At 47.7% G+C, this 20,351-nt stretch overlaps 1 protein-coding gene across 10 annotated transcripts in view; it reads left to right on the forward strand.

The window, feature by feature from the left end:
* Window positions 1–20,351, forward strand: part of ZNF185 (zinc finger protein 185 with LIM domain) — a 125,113-nt gene that overhangs the window by 22,055 nt on the left and 82,707 nt on the right. For all 10 annotated transcript variants that reach the window (XM_084640245.1, XM_084640250.1, XM_084640249.1 and 7 more), the window contains exon 2: window positions 19,901–19,979. In XM_084640245.1, the coding sequence (XP_084496371.1) occupies window positions 19,955–19,979 (25 nt within the window). In that variant the 5' untranslated portion in view covers window positions 19,901–19,954. The remainder of the gene's footprint in view (window positions 1–19,900; window positions 19,980–20,351) is intronic.

The raw sequence follows: 20,351 nt of genomic DNA on the forward strand, positions 1-20,351 counted from the left end.
TGCTTCCTTGCCTCCATTTCCCTCCTGTGGGCAGCCTCCTGTACCTCCTTCTTCATCTGCATGAGTTCTATCTGTCTTTCATGTTCCTTTTGTTTTTCATCAGCCTGAAATCTGGCTAATTCTAGCTTTTGTTGAGCCGTGGAGTCTGTCATCCTAACCTCTCTGTTTTTAACTAACTTTACACCCGAGGTTTAGAAATAAAACAAACAAAACTTGGCTTGTAAAATTTTGCTGTGCTGGAATAGGATACCTGTTCTCCGATAGTGATTGTCAGCCTACAGAAAAAGACAATTCCCTTTGTCAATCAAAGCAAAACCCCCAACTACTTGGAAACCTGCTTTCCAGCAGCCCCAAAGGAAAAAAAATTCCTTTTCAAATCTATGCTCCTTGTAAAAAAAATCAAAATCCTAAAAAAAAAACCCCTGACACTTTTGTCTCCAGGCAAATGGGTAGAACACCCCCCTATTTACTTTTAGGGGGGAAAAAAACCTCAGGTTTGTGAAGACTGTGAATTTCCCTGCAGGAGGTTAACTACTCTGCCTCCAGGCAAAGAAAACCTGCAATTCACACAGATAATCGCCTTTTGTCTCTGCTCTGGCCGCAAAGCAGAGAAAAAACTAGCTGCTTTCAGTTGGACCTCCTTTACAGCAGCTCCAAAGGAAAAAAATATATTTCCTTTTTAAAATCTGTTTTTCTGGTTCAAAAAATCTCAAATTGATCTCAAAAGGATTTCAGGTTAATCCCAGCACTCTGCCACCATGTCAAGGTTCCTTCCCCACTCTGAACTCTAGGGTACAGATGGGGGGACCTGCATGAAAACCTCCTAAGCTTACTTTTACCAGCTTAGGTTAAAACTTTCCCAAGGTACAAATTATTTTACCTTTTGCCCTTGGATTTCCACTGCCACCACCAAACTTTATCTGGGTTCCTGAAAAAACGGAGTTTGGACACGTCTTTCCCCCCAAAATCCTCCCACCCCTTGCACCCCACTTCCTGGGGAAGGTTTGGTAAAAATCCTCACCAATTTGCATAGGTGACCACAGACCCAAACCTTTGGATCTTAGAACAATGAAAAAGCATTCAGTTTCCTTACAAGAAGACTTTTAATAGAAGTAAAAAAAAGAATCACCTCTGTAAAATCAGGATGGTGAATACCTTACAGGGTAATTAGATCCAAAACATAAAGAATCCCTCTAGGCAAAACCTTAAGTTACGAAAAAGACACACAGACAGGAATATTCATTCTATTCAGCACAGCTATTTTCTCAGCCATATAAAGAAATCATAATCTAACACATACCTAGCTAGATTACTTACTAAGTTCTAAGACTCCATTCCTGTTCTGTCTCTGGCAAAAGCATCACACAGACAGACACAGACCCTTTGTTTTTCTCCCTCTTCCCAGCTTTTGAAAGTATCTTGTCTCCTCATTGGTCATTTTGGTCAGGTGCCAGCGAGGTTACCTTTAGCTTCTTAACCCTTTACAGGTGAGAGGATTTTTCCTCTGGCCAGGAGGGATTTTAAAGGGGTTTACCCTTCGCTTTATATTTATGACAACAGGGTACTCCCTTTTGGACTCTCCACAGCACCAAGAGTATTCTCCAAGACCCTAGCTGTAGTCATGGCCCACCTTCACAGACACAGGATTATACTTTCCCCCTACCCAGACGACTGCCTCATCAAAGGCGGCTCATACGATGAGACATTAAGAGCTACCCATTTCACCATCTCCCTCTTCTACAGCTTAGGTCTGCAAATAAACTTTCAAAAATCCACCCAGACACCCACACAGTGGATTGAGTTCATTGGAGCTCACCTGGACTCAATTCAAACCAGAGCCTTGCTCCCACACAACAGATTCCTCGCTATTACACATCTCTCCGTTTTCTCCCAGGATACAGGCAAGAATTTGCTGACAGCTTCTTGGCCACATGGCAGCCACCACCTTCATGGTCAAGTATGCCAGGCTGCACATAAGATGTCTTCAGGGTTGGCTCAGCTCCAACTACAAACCCAGCAGACACAGCTTCTGCATGATGCTAACTCCTCCAGCAAATGTATTACCCTCCCTACAATGGTGGACAAAACCAGAGAACCTGTGCATGGGCGTTCCTTTCCAACATCGCTCCTTGGCACTCATGCTCACCATGGACGTTTCCCTGATCAGCACAGGGCTGCTGGTCCCTGTCAGAGACACATCAGCACGTAAATCTCCTAGAGTTCAGAGCAGTCAGACAAGCCTGCCTTCACTTTCTCCCCCTCATAAAGAACAAATCCATCCGGGTCCTAATGGACAATATATCATGTATGTTTTACATCAACAGACGGGGGGGAGCACAATCACACTCCCTATGCATGGAGGCCATTTCAACACCACATAGAAATTACCACTTCATATCTACCCAGCTGTCACAACACTACCGCCGACACACTCAGCAGACACTTCTTTGAGGAACACTAATGGGAATTACATCCCATGATACTATGACAGCTCTTCTCCCACTGGGGCACCCCATTGATAGACCTCTTTGCCACAACCCAGAATCGCAAATGTCACCTATTTTGCTCCAGAGCAGGATGTGGGACTGCATCCCTAGGAGTTGCGTTCCTCATCCCGCCTAAGTCTCCGCCAAAGCACTGTCTCTGCAGCCCGGGGCATAGATCGCTGGCACCGTGCCATCACAGGTGTGCCCGTCAGAGAAGCAGCTACAGGCGGTACCGGTCCTCTGCATCGAAGTCGCAGTCCCGTGGGCGACGCCGCTCCCAGCACCGCCATTTCTCCCGGTCCCTTGGCAGCTGCAGGTCTTTCGTCAGCCCGGGCTCCTCTCGTAGTCACACTTCCATGGCCAGGCAAGTGGTACCAGTGGGCACCATGGCCTCCGACGCAGCCCCTGGTGGTGGCCTGCTCAGTAGCCGGAGCCTCAGAGGTGCCGTCGGCCTTTCTCTCCAGGCCCCCGAGGAGAGGGTCGGTGGGACATATGTCCTCAGCACCGTGCCTGGAGACTGACCGGGTGGTGGACCCTCTGATGCTGGTGGATACCCAGAGCACCATACCAGCTTCCTCGCCCTCCCCAGATGAGGCGATAGCAGCCCCGCCCCCCTCCATCCCGCAGGAGGACTTTAGGGCCCACCAAGAACTCTTAAAAAGGGTAGCATCGAGCCTTCACCTCCAGGCAGAGGAGCTGGAGGAGCCCTCGGACTCCCTGTTCAATGTACTGTCATCTTCAGCACTGGGCAGATTGGCTTTGCCCCTCCATGAGGGGGTGGCAAGGATTTCAAATGCCCTGTGGCAAATACCGGCTTCCCATCTTGAAGACGGCAGAACGCAAGTACTTTGTACACACCAAGGGGCATGATTACCTCTACACCCACCCGATGCCCAACTCCCTGGTGGTCGAGTTGGTCAGCCACAGGGAGCAGCAGGGCCAACCAGCCCCAACTCTGAAAAATAAAAACTCAAGGAGGCTGGACTCTTTTGGCAGAAAGGTTTATTCATCCTCAAGTTTCCAGTTGCGGGTGGCAAACCACCAATCTCTCCTGGGCAGATATGGATTCAACTTGTGGGGTTCGCTGCCCAAATTCGAGGACTCCCTCCAGGCCCTGCAGGCGGCATCAGATGTGGCGGACACGGCAGCTCGATCCATGGCCTCGGTGGTGTCTATGAGAAGGGCGTCGTGGCTCCTGCTGTCCGGGCTGTCCAGTGAGGCGCAGTTGGTCATGCAGGATCTCCCGTTTCATGGCAAGGCTCTGTTTGCGGAACAAACGGATACACAGCTGCATGGCATGAAGGACTCCTGCACGACCCTGCAGACCCTGGGTCTTTATGTTCCAGCTCTGGCCAAACCTAAGTTTAAGCCACAGCATGCCCCTGCTCCAGCTGCCCAGCCTAAGCACGAGGCTGCCTATAAGATTATAAGAGGCATCCTCAGTGGCAGTCAAGGCCTGCCCTGCTACCTGGGTCCTCCAAGGGCAAGCAGGCAGGGAAAAAGCGGTTTTGATGGGACGCCGGAGGGCACCCTGACAGTTCCCAAAGGGGATCCCCCCCATAAAGCTTCCCTTCTGCAATTGGTTGTGTGCTTTCCTCCTGGAGTGGTTGCAACTAACCTCAGACGGCTGGGTCCTCAACATGGTCTCCTGGGGCTACACGCTGCAATTTGTTTCGCCCCCGCCCAACCACCCCCCACCCCCGTTCCTTCTGGGGGATCCTTCGCACGAAGTCCTGCTCTCAATACCACCATGTCGACTTCAGCAGAAGATTTCCCATAGACCACGAATGGGAACTAAACAAGGATATAGTACTAGACATATTTCACACATGGGGATACCCAACCACAGACATTTTTGCAACTGCAGCAAACAAGAAATGCCCAAGATTTTGTTCCAGAGAGGGACTAGGCAAACACTCCTCGAGGGATGAGTTCATGTTCCCATGGAACACCGACCTAATGTATGCATTTCCCCGATACCACTCATACACAAATTATTGATAAAAATACGAACACACCAAGCCAGGGTCATAATGATAGCCCCACATGGCCCAGACAGGCATGATACCCTTTCCTTACCAAGATGTTGCTTTCCGCACCCATCCCACTACCCTCTGCCCGAATCTCTTGTCCCAACAGCAGGGTTTACTACTCCACCCCAATTGAACCATGTTACACCTCAAGGTCTGGCTCCTTCATGGTTCTCTCATGCTGAGTGAACTTGCTCGGAGCAGGTTCAAAATGTAGTCCTTCATAGCACAACAAATTCTACATGCAACACCAGCCTTTATAGCTGGACAAGATTTACACACTGGTGGGCTGTCACAAACACTGCTCCTTTTTTCCATGCCTCTCCTGCTAATCCTCGACTATCTATTAGAGATTAAATTATCTGGACTCTCCCTGAGTCCCATCAAACTCCACTTGGTCGCAATTATAAAGTTCTATGATGTCATCGACGATAGGACTATCTTTGCTCATCCCATTACTAAGTGATTCGTTAAGGGACCCCAAGCCCTATACCCACACATCAAACTGCCTAATCCATTTTAGGACCTCCCCTTAGTCTTAACATGCCTAATCCAAAACCATTTGAACCATTAGCCACATGTTCCCTCCTACATCTCTGTATGAAAACTGCATATCTGGTACGGATTGCCTGTGTGAGACAGCACAGGAGAAATTGCAGCACGCATAGCAGATCTGCCATGCACCATATTTTCAAGGACAAAGTTACCCTACACTTACTCCCTGAAATTCCCTGAAGGTGCATTCATCTTTCCATGTCAATGAGCCAATCCATCTCCCTACCTTTTCCAAAACCACATGCGAATTCCTTTGAATCTACGATGCACATGTTGGACATGCACAGAGCTTTGTCCTTCTACTTTGACAGAACTAAAACCTTTAGGCGTTCCGACAAGCTATTCGTCCCCATTGTAGAACACTCTAAGGGCTCATTTATCTCTAACCATTGACTTTCCAACTGGATCTCGAGTTGCATTTGTCTCTGTTATCAACTACAGAATGTGATTCCTCCTACCTTTATCAGGACTCACTCCACCAGATCTATGGCGGCCTCAGTGGCCTTTCTACATAACGTCCCCCTTTACGGACATTTCCAGAGCTGCCATTTGGGCTTTTGAAAATACATTTGCAAAATATTTTGCTCTTACACAGGGACCCATCACCAATACGCATGTGGGCAGAGCTGTTCTATCTACTGCATTCCTTCCAGATCCGAAGTCCCTACCTCCTTGAGAGATACTGCTTTTCAGTCACCAACAGTGGAGCACCCACAGGGACACCTCTCGAAGAAGAAGAGGAGGTTACTCACCTGTGCAGTAACTGATGTTCCTCTAGATGAGTGTCCCTGTGGGTGCTCCACTCCCCATCCTCCTCCCCCACTACTTTGGAGCTGGGTGGCCTCCATTGTAGAGAAGGAACTGAGGAGTTCGGCCGCACATGTGCACTATTAAGACAAGACTGGTATGTGAGGCAGGCTCCGTGCATGTGCTACTGATACGGGTACTGCTGTAAAAATCTCCGAACAACGGCACAGGGGCACACCAACACCTACAGTGTAGCACCCACAGGGGCACTCATCTCGAAGAACGTCAGTTACTGCACAGGTGAGTAACCTCCTCTTATGAGTGGCAAACCACCAGGCTCTCCTAGGCTGGTATGAGTTCAATCTGTGGGGCTCCCTGCTCAAGTTCGAGGACTCCCTCCAGGAGCGCAATAGGAAGGAGTTAGAAGTGCTGGTGGAGGAGGGTACAACGGCTGCCAGGGCAACCCTGCAGGCAGCTTTGGATGTGGTGGACATGGCCGCGCAGTCCATAGACTCCGCGGTGTCCATGAGAAGGGCGTCATGGCTCCTGCTCTCTGTCCACCGAGGCACAGACCTCCATGCAGGATCTCCCGTCTGACGGCAAAGCTCCATTTGCGGAACAAACGGATACAAAGCTGCATGGCATGAAAGACTCCCGCATGACCCTCCAGACTCTGGGTCTCTATATTCCAGGTCCTGCTAAATCTAAGTTCAAGCCTCAGCAAACTACAACTCAAGCTACCCACCGGAAATACGAGGCCACCTTTTAGAAGTCAGAGGACTATAAGAGGCGCCCTAAGAGGCAGTCTTGGCCTGCCCCCCTACCTGGGTCAGCCAAGGGCAAGCAGGCGGGGAAAAGGCAGTTTTGACAAGATGCTCCGGGGCGCCCTGCCAGTTCTCATCAGGGCTCCAGCCTCAATAAAGCTTCCCTTCTCCAATTGATTGTGTGCTTTCCTCCCGGAGTGGTTGCGGCTAATCTCGGACCAATGGGTCCTCAACACCATCTCCAATACAAGTCAAATCCAGGGTCTGTACTGGACCATATTTTCCTGAAAATAATTAATGTATTAATTATTACTTTTAATCCAACAGCAACAGATAAGGGCATGCAGGGTTTCTTGGCAGGCTCCTCAGACTCTTTGTGCAGAGAACATGTTCTGGGCCATGTCAAATTGCATAGTTCCCTGCAGAATTCCATAGACACTCCCTCAGGGAGTTGGGCTCTCTCTCCCATCCTGCTCTGCACTGCACTCAGCCTTTAGAGATAGAAAATAGAGACCAGAAAGATCTGATACAAAGAGTTTTCAGAGGGTGGAAGGATCTGAAGGCTGCCCAGCAAACAGGAATCCTTGTCATTCACCCAAGACCTGAAAATGTGACACCCTGTGTGTTCAACAGGCAGCATGCTGGTTTGTTTTCACACCCCCTAGAGGTGGCTGCATTTTAGTGGTGCTACAGGTCTAGAGGTTGTGAAGTGCTATGGGATACAAAGCGCTATATAAAGCTGAAAATGATGTAATCAGTATCAGGGGTTGGGTGAACTACGGTATAATTGGGATCCATTGTCATTATTTTCTCCTGCCCTGAAGAATCACACTTGGGGCTGTGGTAGCTTTCTTACAGAGTTCTGTTTATCCTCCTCTTCCCCCAGAAATGACAAAACCCTTTCATCCTACCAGCAGGTAGTAGAAATAGCAAGATGACCTATCAACTAACTGGGACAGTTTACAGCTTGCTAATAGTTCTTCCTCTCCTGTGACCTACAAATCTGGAGCTCAGATTGAAGGGCTCTAAAATAAGTTCCCACAATCTCCTGGGCATGTCTCAATGTAAGAGTTGGTTTTGGAGCTAAAATACTTCTTACCAGGCGTTCCCCTTCTGTAGAGACTCACAAAGATACTCCAGGGAAGCTGCTATATTGCTCTGACTCAGTGGTAGGCAACCTGCAGCCTGTGGGCGGCATGCAGCCCGCTAGGGTAATTTGCTGGTGGGCCACCAGACAGCTTGTTTACATTTGCACGGCTGCCCGCAGCTCCCAGTGGCTGCAGTTCGCCGTTCCTGGCCAATGGGAGCTATGGGAAGCAGCGGCGAGCACGTCTCTGCTCCCCGCGCCGCTTCCCGCAGCTCCCATTGGCTGGTAACACTGAACCACAGCCACTGGGAGCTGTGGGTGGCTGTGTAAAGGTCAACAAACTGTCTGGTAGCTCGTCAGCGGATTACCCTGGTGGGCTGCATGTGGCCTACGGGTCGCAGGTTGCCCACCACTGCTCTGACTCATGTAATGTGGATGTCTTGTCTTCTTTTCTTTTTTCTATTTCCCATCACAGCAGCTACCTCCCATCACTGTCCTCTGGACAGAGGACACTTGTCTTGAGGCCCAGCCTCTCCCCTGATGCCACTTCAGTCTGTAACATGATGCCAATAGACATCCTCTCCTCCACATAACAATCTAAGTAATGGTATTCTCCTCAAGCCTCCCATGGTCCATCCTGGACAACCAGGTATTCAAGAGCAAGTCAGGGCTGATTGCACATTATGACTGCTTATTCTCACCACATGATTCATCCTTATATTCTGCCCTGTGACGCTTTTTTTAGAAAGAGGTGCATGAGAATTGAATGACTTTCTACATTAGCTAACAACATAATTGAATCTGTGGGACAGCACTGCTGGAAGTACCCACAATGCAGTCAATGTGTCCACAAAAGCCATGCTGTTTTGGGTTTAGAATGGTGGCAGTTTTGCCCTGTGTCCACCCTAACAGCGATTTACACAGCTGTAGTCACAGTGCCCTCTGGGTACCTACCATTTCCTGGTTCTGCCACCAGAAGCTGTAACTCCTGGGAGATTTCAAAAGTTCTTCTAGGATACCTGGAGTGGCACAAGAGAATTATGGGAGAAGAGGTCACACTGCCATAATTCCCTGGAAGAACCCTTGTAAATCCTCTGGTGTTGGTACTATTTCCTAGTCAATAGCTCAAAAGGGAGGCCAGGGGACATGCTCTGCTCTTGCTCCTCACTTAGCAGGGAGGGTTCTGCTGTTGAAAAGCGGTTATGAAAGGTGACTGTGGTGACTGGATGGAAGATATTTCAGAAGAGCCTATGGAGAGCTATCAGGGGGTAGCCGTGTTAGTCTGTATCCACAAAAACAACAAGGAGTCTGGTGGCACCCTAAAGACTAACAGATTTATTTGAGCATAAGCTTTCGTGTGTAAAAAACCTCACTTCTTCAGATGCATGGAGTGAAAATTACAGATGCAGACATAAATATACTGACACATGAAGAGAAGGGAGTTACCTCACAAGTGGAGAACCAGTGCTGACAGGGCCAATTCGATCAGGGTGGATGTAGTCCACTCCCGATAATAGAAGAGGAGGTGTCAATTCCAGGAGAGGCAAAGCTGCTTTTGTAATGAGCCAGCAACTCCCAGTGCCTTTTCAAGCCCAAATTAATGGTGTTAAATTTGAAAATGAATTTTAGTTCAACAAAGGAGATGCTGTAGTCATAATGAACAGGTCGGATTATGAACAGGAGGCTGCCAGGCAACTCTCGAACACCACATTCTACAGGCCACTATCCTCTGACCCCACTGAGGCGTACCAAAAGAAACTACACCATCTGCTCAAGAAACTCCCTGCTACAGCATGGGAACAAATCTACATGGACACATCCCCAGAGCCCCGACCAGAGGTATTCTATCTGCTACCCAAGATCCATACACCTGGAAACCCTGGACGGCCCATCATCTCAGGCATTGGCAGTCTTACAGCAGGATTATCTGGCTATTTGGACTCTCTCCTCACACCCTATGCTACCAGCACTCCTAGCTGTCTTTGAGACACCACCGACTTTCTGAGGAAACTACAATGTATTGGTGATCTTCCTGAAAACACCATCCTGGCCACTATGGATGTAGAAGCTCTTTATACCAATATTCCACATGAGGATGGACTACAAGCTGTCAAGAACAGTATCCCTGATGAGGCCATGACACACCTGGTGGCTGAGCTTTGTGACTTTGTTCTCACCCACAACCATTTCAGATTTGGAGACAATTTATACCTTCAAGTCAGTGGCACTGCTATGAGTACCCGAATGGCCCCACAGTATGCCAACCTTTTTATGGCTGACTTAGAACAATGATTCCTCAGCTCTCGTCCCCTAGCGCCCCTCCTCTACTTGCGCTACATTGATGATATCTTCATCATATGGACCCACGGGAAGGAGTCCCTTGAAGAATTCTACCTGGATTTCAACAATTTGCACTCCACCATCAAGCTCAGCCTGAACCAGTCCACACAAGAGATCCACTTCCCGGACACTACAGTGCAAATATGTGATGGTCACATGAACACCACCCTCTACCGGAAACCTACTGACTGCTATACTTATCTACATGCCTCCAGCTTCCATCCAGGACACATCACATGATTCATTGTCTATAGCCAAGCCCTAAGATACAACTGCATTTGCTCCAATCCCTCAGACAGAGACAAACACCTACAAGATCTTTATCAAGCATTCTTAAAACTACAATAACCACCTGGGGAAGTGAGGAAACAGATTGAAAGAGCGAGACGGGTATCCAGAAATCACCTACTACAGGACAGGTCCAACAAGGAAAATAACAGAACACCACTGGCCATCACTTACAGCCCCCAGCTAAAACCTCTCCAGCACATTATCAATGATTTACAACCTATCCTGGAAAATGATCCCTCACTCTCCTAGATCTTGGGAGGCAGGCCAGTCCTCACTTACAGACAGCTCCCCCCCCAACCTGAAGCAAATACTCACCAGCAACTACACACCACACCACAGATACACTAACCCAGGAACCAATCCCTGAAGCAAACCTCATTACCTGCTCTGTTCCCATATCTACTCTAGCGACACCATCAGAGGATCCAACCACATCAGCCACACCATCAGAAGCTCATTCACCTTCACGTCTACGAATGTGATATATGCCATCATGTGCCAGCAATGCCCCTCTGCCATGTACATTGGCCAAACCGGACAGTCCCTACGTAAAAGAATAAATGGACACAAATCAGACATCAGGAATAGTAAAATACAAAAGCCAGTAGGAGAACACTTCCATCTTCCTGGACATTCTATAACAGATTTGGAAGTAGCTATACTTGAACAAAAAAACTTCCGAAACAGACTTCAAAGAGAAACAGCAGAACTAAAATTCATTTTCAAATTTAACATCATTAATTTGGGCTTGAATCAGCACTGGGAGTTGCTGGCTCATTACAAAAGCAGCATTGCCTCTCCTGGAATTGACACCTCATCTATTATTGGGAGTGGACTATATCCACCCTGATCGAATTGGCCCTGTCAACACTGTTTCTCCACTTGTGAGATAACTCCCTTCTCTTCATGTGGCAGTATATTTATGTCTGCATCCTTAATTTTCACTCCATGCATCTGAAGAAGTGAGGTTTTTACCCACAAAAGCTTATACTCAAATAAATCTGTTAGTCTTTAGGGTGCCACCAGACTCCTTGTTTTTATGGAGAGCTAGAAATTGTCAAACAGCTCCCAGCACTCATGATCAGCAAGGCATCCATCACCACTGCCTGGCAGGCCAGCTCTGTGCTGCACTCACAGATGAGCCTCACTGGGTGGAGTACCACTTCTGTGTGCAGACCATGAGCTCAGAATCCAGAGGGGCACAAACATACACAAAGCTGAGGGCAATATTGCAGCACCAGACGAGCATGGGATTTGCTGCAACAAACAAACAAAGATCCCTCTTATGCAGAGCTATGGGTGTTCAGCTCTGGGGTTTTGGTTCAGTCCAAAAAAAATACCTCAGCATCAATGTTCCCTCTAATTTTTGACAGGCTGTGTGTGCAAAAAATTTCTTCTGTGCAAATTGTTGTGCTTCTGTGCAAATTTTTGTGTGTGCAGTGTTTCGCAGTGTGCTCGGGGTTTAGGATCTGTGTGCATGTGCACATGAGCACAGCTTAGCGGGAACAGTGCTCAGCACTGATTTGTTTTTCCCTTCCCTTCCTTGCTGAATTCAGAAGTCTGAGCCTCCACTGCAGTGACTGATAATGTGCCTAAGGTGGGGCAAGGAGGAGAGCTGTTCTAGCTGGTCTCAGAGGGCAGGTCTACACTACTGCCTAAGTTGATCTAACTCATGTCGCTCAGGAGTGTGAAAAAGTCATTTCCCCCTCTCCCCCGAAACACACAAGTTTTGCGCAGTTCACATCGGTGCTATATCAGCGGGAAACACTCAACTGGCAACATAGCTTCCATTTCTTGCCAAGGTGGAGTAATTATGTCGACAGGAGAGCACTCACCCAATGGCATAGTGCGTCTTCACTGGCCATGCTACAGTGGTACAGCTGTGCTGGTGTAGTGCTCTACTCTGTAGACTTGCTCAGAGCTTCAGCCTCTGTGGCTTGAGTACACAAATTTGCACAGGTTTTTATGGAGCTAGCACCAATGATGAGCTGCCAAAATCTTAACACCCAGTTCCCTCCTCACCCCATGAGGGGGTCGTGGCCCGCCCCTGCCCCCCGGGACTCCTGCCCCATTCAACCCTTGTGTTCCTTGACGCCCCTCCCCTGGGACCCCTGCCCCATCCACATCCCTCCCCTGTCCCCTAACTGCCCCAGAACCAGGCAGGAGGGTCTCATGGGCCACTGTAGTGGATGCCGACCACGCCCCACCCCTAAAAGCCAGAGGGACCTGCCGGGGGGCGAGGTGGGGAATCCCAGTGGTGCTTACCTGGGGCGGCTCCCAGGAAGCATCTGGCAGGTCCCTCAGGCTCCTAGGGGTGGGGTAGCATAGCGGCCACTCCCCCCACTGATGCCGACTCCATGGGTGCTCCGGGGCTGCAGCACCCACAGGGAAAATTTGGTGGGTGCAGAGCACCCACCAGCAGCTCCCCACCGTGCGCCCGGCCCCAGCTCACCTCACCTCTGGTCCGCCTCCTCCCCTGAATGCGTCACCCCACTCTGCTTCTCTGCTCCTGGCTTCCCGCGAATCAGCTGTTCGCAAGGGAAGCTGGGGAGGGCTGAAAAGCGAGAGTTGGCTTTGCGCTCAGGCCCAGGGAGGTGGAGGTGAACTGAGGCGGGGAGCGGTTCCTCTGAGCCCCCCCCCCAGTTTACCTGCTGTGGCGCGGGTGGCCCTCCTCGCACCCCTTTGCCCCAGCTCCGCCCCGCTTCGCCTCCACCTCTCTGGGTCTGAGTGTGAAGCCGCCGCTTGCTTCTCAGCCCTCCCAGGCTTCCCACATGAACAGCTGATTCACGGGAAACCTGGGGGATGGTGGGGGCGGAGAAGCAGAGCAGGGTGGTGCGTTCAGGGGAGGAGGCGGGGCGGAGGTGAGGTGAGCTGGGGCCGGGTGGGGAGCTGCCGGTGGGTGCTCTGCACCCACCAAATTTTCCCCGTGGGTGCTCCAGCCCTGGAGCACCCACTGAGTCAGTGCCTAGGCACCACTTTTGGCCTGGATCTGTGTCTTTCTCTATTGTGCCAATTACTATAGTATTGAGGTGTTAAATACAAGAAGTATAATTTCTGTCCAGTTATGGATCTCCTGATCTGCCCCTCCCTTGGTTAGGATATATTTCTGTGATCATGTTGGGGGATGATATCTAAGCAGAGGATAAAAGTTGTTGGCCACTTTTTAGCCTCCATTGATAAGGATGGTGAGTCTTGTGTTGTGCTCTAAATTAATCAAGTCAGGGACTCCTTTTTTCTCCTGAAGAAAAAGCCTATTTCCCTTTTGAACCTACTGCAGAAAACTGGCAATGTGGCCGCTTCACTATGGACTCTAACATTCACAATGTTCCCACAGAGCATCTGATTCTCGGTGGGTGCAGAAGCACAGACGGACCTGAGGAGACCACGCCCTAGCTCAGTGGTTCCCAACCAGGGATACACATACCACTGGGGCTACGCAGAGGTCTTCCAGTGGGTACATCAACTTATCTAAATATTTGGCTCGTTTTACAACAGGCTACATAAAAAGCACTAGCGAAGTCAGTACAAACTAAAATTTCATACAGACAATGACTTGTTTATACTGATTTGTTTACACTAAAATGTAAGTACAATATTTATATTCTAGTTGTTATTTTATAATTATATGGTAAAAATGAGAAAGTAATAGTGTGTTGTGACACTTTTGCACTTTTATGTCTGATTTTGTAAGCAAATAGTTTTTAAGTGAGGTGAAACTTGCGGGTACGCAAGACAAATCAAATTCCTGAAAGGGATACAGTAGTCTGGAAATATTGAAAGCCACTGCCCTAGCCCATAGAGGCCTCTGGAGATGATTCAGCTTGAAGTCAATCTTACCGTAGATCTGAAATTGGGTAGAAAACCAGAGTAGCTCTCAGAGTGCTGGTGTGATATATTCTCTTGGAAGTGTCCCACTTAAGAGAAGAGCCACTGTGACAGATTTTCATTACCAATCTACCTGGGGCCACAGTTGATCAGGCTGGGGCCACAGGATCTTTTTGGGGAGGAGATGACGAGGCACACCAAGTGTCTAAATTTTAAAACTTTATTGATAAAATAATAAAATAACAGCAGAGAGTGTTGGGAACACTCCCACATCACTCGGGGAAGAAAGAAAGCGTTAATGCCCCAAGCCCTAACCCACTTTCATACTCACACACACATGACCCAGACTGGCCAAGTCTGGGTGTAATGTCAGAAGAAGAGTGTGTGGGGGGGGGAAGGTGGACGGGAGTGCTGTCCTGGGCCCAGGCCATCCAACTGTCTGATGTACTCTCCGAATTGCTCCAGCTCTCAGGAGAGTTTTAAGTCCTGAGCTCCTTTGGGGGTGTTCCATTCTGCAACCTTTATTCCTGGTGCTCTTTGTGCCAGTCCAAACCGGCTTTCTGTGGTCTCTTTCCCTTTCCCAAAACATCTTGGCTTCAGGGACGCCTGGCTCAGTTCCCCCTCTTGTTGTCTTGTCTGTGTTTTTAGACTCTGCAGCCCTGGGCTTTGTTTTCTTCTTCGCTGGCCTTGCTGTCTTGAGGTGCATGTCTGTGCAGTTGGATTTTCTTTCTCATGGCTGCTTGGGCAACTTTCAAGCCCCCGTCTTTCTCGGCTTGCAGCCAAATGTTGGCTTTTAGCTGCAACCTGGGGCTGGCTGGGGCCAGCGTCTTATCTTCAGCTTGAGCTAGCTGAGGTATTGAAATAACTCATTCTCTGCTCTTTTCTTCTTTCTCTCCCCCCCCCCCCCGCCTTGGCCTCTCGTGATCTGCACAGGAAACTTCCACTCCTTACTCCCTTTGACCTTTCCAAAAATGCCTTGCGATGCTTGCAACAGTGTTAGCCACATACAGTGCTGATCTGCCTTCCCTGGAGACTCCCTGAGGGAGAGGGGGCCATTGGGGTGTGACACCACCCCATGTTCAACAATGCAATGGTAAGCTTCAGATGCCAAGGGAATCTGCTCTCCAAGGCCCCTGTTCAACTAGGTGTTTAAGCATATGTGTAGACTCACTGAAGTTATGTGCTTCACGACTACTCATGTGCTTACTGAGTCAGGGCCCAATTGTTAAACAGCTGCACAGGCTTCAAGGCATACTGGACTCACCTCTACACCTAGATCTCCAAATAGCAGCCATAAGTGCAACTCAGCTTCAATTTGCAAGGAGGCAGAACTCTTCCTCTCAGATATAGAGCTTGCCATTATGACCCATGTCTTTGTCATCTCATGATGCACTCTACCCAGGAGTGACTTGTGGAGGCCAAGAAACTCTAACATCTAGAGATGCTGTGTAACTTGTGTGTCTGAGGTGCTGCTGAGGCACTGCATGGATCCTATTGTGCTCTGGCACTGGTAGAAGACTCATTTATACTTAACAACCCCAACCGTGCCTTGTCATAGCCTTCCTAGGATAGAAATTCCACACTAAAAAATAGTCAACTTGTCCCCCACCACAAAGCCTGGAGTTCTCCTGATAGCTGAGAATTATCTTGGGAGGCTCTTCCTATGTGGATTGCAGTAGTCAATGAAACATTGTCTGACCACGTCTGCATCAGGCCAGGAGTGGGGTTTGGTACTAGGCCCTGTTTGTGTTTACTGTCCCATTTCTTGCAATGCACTCTCCTACAATAGGTTTTTTGCTTTAGAAAAATCTCATCATCTCCAACATGTCATTAGGAAATCTGCTTGGAATTCTGCACTTGGGTGGTGTGGCCCTTTACTGAGGCTCTAGAGACAGCTCTCCCAGGCACTGGCCTGCCACTGACTCTGAACCACCACACTCAGCATGCTTGTACCTTATTAGGCCGTAGCGTGCCTGTCAAGGAAGGGCAGGGCTGGCTGCTGCTGTGTGAGTCAAGGTTGGAAAAACAATGTGTGGGAACCACTGCCAGTCCCACAGAGCCAGCCCTAATGAGCACCATCAACATGCCCAAACACCTGTCTGCAGAGCCAGAAATACCAGTGGAGCACAACCATTTGTGATGGACTCTCCCACGCTGATGTGAATGGAAAGATAGAGAAGCCTGACAGATCAGGTAGAGGGGTTGGCCAATGTGCAGTTTCAGGCATCAGAACTGTGTATTTATTCACACATCCTTTGATGCCCACTGGCACCTCCTTTAATTTTGGGGTGTGTTGTTAAAGTCAGATAAAGTTGGGTAAGTAAGAGGCTAATAGTGTGGCTAGATGATGTGCCAGCTGTGTCTAGGGAGGAGTCCCAAGCAAAATTCTGGGGCTCAGATTCTTATCACTGCTGTGGCCCCATTACCTGCCATAAAAGACTCTCTGTACAAGCACTGCAGAAGACAACTGTAAGCTGCCCTCTGAGGATGCCTTCATGAGCCTTTGGATAGGGCATGTGAGGCTGTGATGATGGGAGGGATGCGCTGGGGGTGAGGGCACAGCTGGGAGATTTCAGGTAGCACTGCAGTCCAGGTAGGATGCCCCTAGAACAGCCCAGGATTGGGAGGGTGCAAAGGAGGCTTAAAACCACCATAGCACCCCACACCCCTGGGCTGTGAGTCCTGTGCTGCACAAGCCCAGAATCTCATCTTGCTGGATCTTTTTATGAATCCAGTTTGCATGATTCTAAAATTGATTTGTATTCCATGGAAAGATCTGCTTCTCTGTATTAAATGCATGATTTGTCCTCTGATTTACACTAGCTTATGTATGTATCAACACTCCAGATTCTCAAAAACACTTCACTAAATTAATTCTGTTTTAAGGCTATCACTAGAGTTGTCCAGGAAATGGAAATTGCTTCCTGCGAATAATTTCATTTCAGGACAAAAACTCAGAAACATGATATTTTTTGCAAGGAGGGATTTCCAGAAAAATTCTGTTTCAGGAGAACCAAAACAAATTTTTTTAGCTAGCAGACCATCTTGGGGATCCAACCAACCTGGGGAGCTTGACAATTCACTGGCAGTGCCAGCCTGGGTACCTGCTTATCTGGTTTCCTTTGAAGCTGTTGATGAAATTGATGCATGTTGATTCTGTCAAATCAGGCAGAACATTTTCGAGTAGCTGACACTGCTTTTAACTCAACATGGATCAAGGGCAGCATCTGACCATTGGGTAGAGCTGGGTGCAAAACAGTTTTCTTCAAATATTCAAGAGTTCAAAATTTGTTCTCGTCTTAAATCAAGATGAAAAGTCAAAAACTCAACAAAAAAAATTGCAATCTAAAACACTGAAAAATGTTTTGGTTTGGGTCTATGGAAGCATTTTATTTTGAAAATTTCAAAATGTTTCATTTCAATTTTAACTTTTTTTTCTTTTTTCCTCAAACCTGACTCTGACTCAAGAACAGTTTTAGTTTTGACAAGTTAGCCTCTTTCAATGAAAAACGATTCATCCAAAAGATTCCCAACTAGCCCTACCCTTGGGCTAGTTCCTTGCCACCATTTTTCCCTTTGTCCCTGTTCCTGGGTTGTTTTATACCACACTGTTACTGCAGGAATAGGAAATTACTTGTTAACAACTAGAAGGGAGAAAGAAATGCATCAGAGCATCTGGCATATTAAATATTAGATTTGAAATACTTTACGGTCATCCATAATAGGATTATTGTCCTTGTTCTGCTTCTGTCCCCTTGTGAGTCTGAGTGGAAAGGCCTCAACAGGGCTGGTCTGGGAAGGATAGGGGCAGGAGAGGGCTGTCTATATGCCGTGGGAGTTAAACAAGTATTCTAGAAGGGAGAGGTTGAGCAAGTGAATGGAACTTGAGAGCAGGAGTTGTCCTGAATTTATTGCACTTTGGTTGTGTTCCAGAATTCAGTGCAAACTAGGAGGGAAGTTGGATCTGCAGAGAGCAGAGGTGGTTATTTTAGCTTCCCATGTGCCAAGCAAAGGGCAAGGACTTCGCCAAGCAGTGATGCCGTGAGATTAGGACTAGGCATTTTTAATGGGAGCATGGTTTCTATGCAATATTTCAGAAACAAGCCACCCACAGGTAATAATAACTTAACTTTATAGTCATGCAGCATCTTGAAGATTCCCAAGCACTTACAGACTGCACACACACAGAGTACTTGCCTGGTGCTTAAACATGGCTGCTTCTGGGGAGAAATACACAGCTGTCAGAAGCAGTGACACAGGACAAGCCTTTAGGACAAGAACTAAAAAAAATCTTCTCTCTTGTAATGTTTTCAGAGGGGATTTAGACAGGCAGTGTACAATTAACCAAATTGGAATTTGGCCAGGACACTCACACAAATCCGAGTCTGACTCAGAATGCATGGTATGTCCAATGACCATTCATGTCCAGGACTTTGGTGTTTTATTTCATAGGAAAGGTGACACTTCCAGTAGCAAAATACTTCCTAGCTTCCCAGTTGGTGCATTGGTTCAGACTAATTCAGATGCCTCAGAGAATACTGCTGCAGAGGATTACACTCCAAGTAGAAGCTCATCATCATGCAAATCCCAAAGGGACATAGCATCCTTGCAGGCTGAGTGCCATGGAGATTGATCTCTAGCTCGATCTTTCAAGTGGTCTGGCTGGATATTTGGGTTATGTCCATCATTGGTAATCTTACTGCATCCTGAAACTTGTGATTTCCCTGGGAACTCTGGCCATGTAACAGCATTCCTTGGTAAAATACACTTTGGAATTCTTTGGTCTTCCATTGTAATTATATGTCCATACCAAGAAAGCCACTGAACCCGAACCAGTTTTGATGGAGATGGTTACTGGGTCTGGCTACAAATACTCTCGTTGCTGATCTTGTCCCTTAATATGGAGCAGATGATGAAGATGGTGAAAATTGCAAATGTCAGTGTGCCACTCTTCAGCAGCCACGTTTCATTGCTGGACAATAGAGCTGGTATAACTAAGGTTCTATAGATCCATAGCTTTGTAGCTGTCATGATGTCCCCACAGAAGCTGCTGAAAGGCCCAAAACATGACAGTACTTCCTGCTATACAAGAAGAAGAAGAAGTCCTTGCATATCAGCCTGTAGAGACTATAGATCTTTGGATGAAAGAGACTATTAATTGTCAGTCATTAAGTCATTTACACACTTGTAAAAGAGACAAGAATATGTGTGTGTATCTATAGGCTAAGGTTACTACAGCTTGCTATCTGCTTGTGAGGTCATTAGGCAGGGAACAGGAATTGTCAGTTCTGCCTGGAAATGTGATGTTGCTTTAAAAGAATGTCAGTGTTATATCAACATCAATATGTGTCTTGTTGTCTGTTGTGTCTGAATGGTTCCAGGCCTCTTCCTCCACTGATCCTGGATAGGCATGTCTGCCATGACTAGACTATGGACCTGAGCATGAATCCAAGTGGGGTTTACCCATCTTGGTCCTGCCTCAGCACAGGAGGATGGACTAGATGACCTCTCAAGGTCCTTTCCAGACCGACATTGCTATGATCCCTTAATTCTGAACGCCTTTTCACATGGATCCATGAGAACAGTGATGGGAAAGACTCCAGTTGGCCAAGAAGATGAAATAAAATAGACAGGAAAATAGACCTTCCTGTCTCTCATTTCTCCCAGTGTGATATTGCTGTGATATGTAATTCACACACTCACCCAGATCCTGTCTGGAAACCATTTATAACTGGAGCAATAATTTGGGTTTTTCCCCCTTTTTCATTTTTTCAGGTGGACCCATTGCCTTGAACTGGGAACCAAAGTAGAAGAAAATTTGAGAGAACCATGATGTCTCTTGGTGTCAGCAAAGGTAATTTATCTTGCCCCCGCCCTCGCCTTCCTTAAGATCATACTATTTGCTCTCTTAGATGAACTTGAATATCTGTAATTTCCCCCATTCCAGTGTATGATGTCTGAAAATTCATTGGTCCTACTCTTTCCTCTCAGCATTACTCAAGAGATTGTCATGTATTTATGTATGTATTTATGTATTTACTTTCCACAGAATTCTGTGTGTTTGATATTTCACTGGGGTTGAACTGTAATGCCCACAAAGGTCGAGAAAGGTGGAAAAATAGTAACCTCCAATGCATTTCAGGGTGAACAAAACAAAAATGTAAGCAATCCTCTATTATCCTGGCTGACACAGAAGGAGTGTATAAAATTCTTATTGGGGCAACAT

This window comes from Lepidochelys olivacea (genome assembly GCF_965140295.1).
Source record: "Lepidochelys olivacea isolate rLepOli2 genome assembly, chromosome: 9".
NCBI lineage: Eukaryota > Metazoa > Chordata > Testudines > Cheloniidae > Lepidochelys > Lepidochelys olivacea.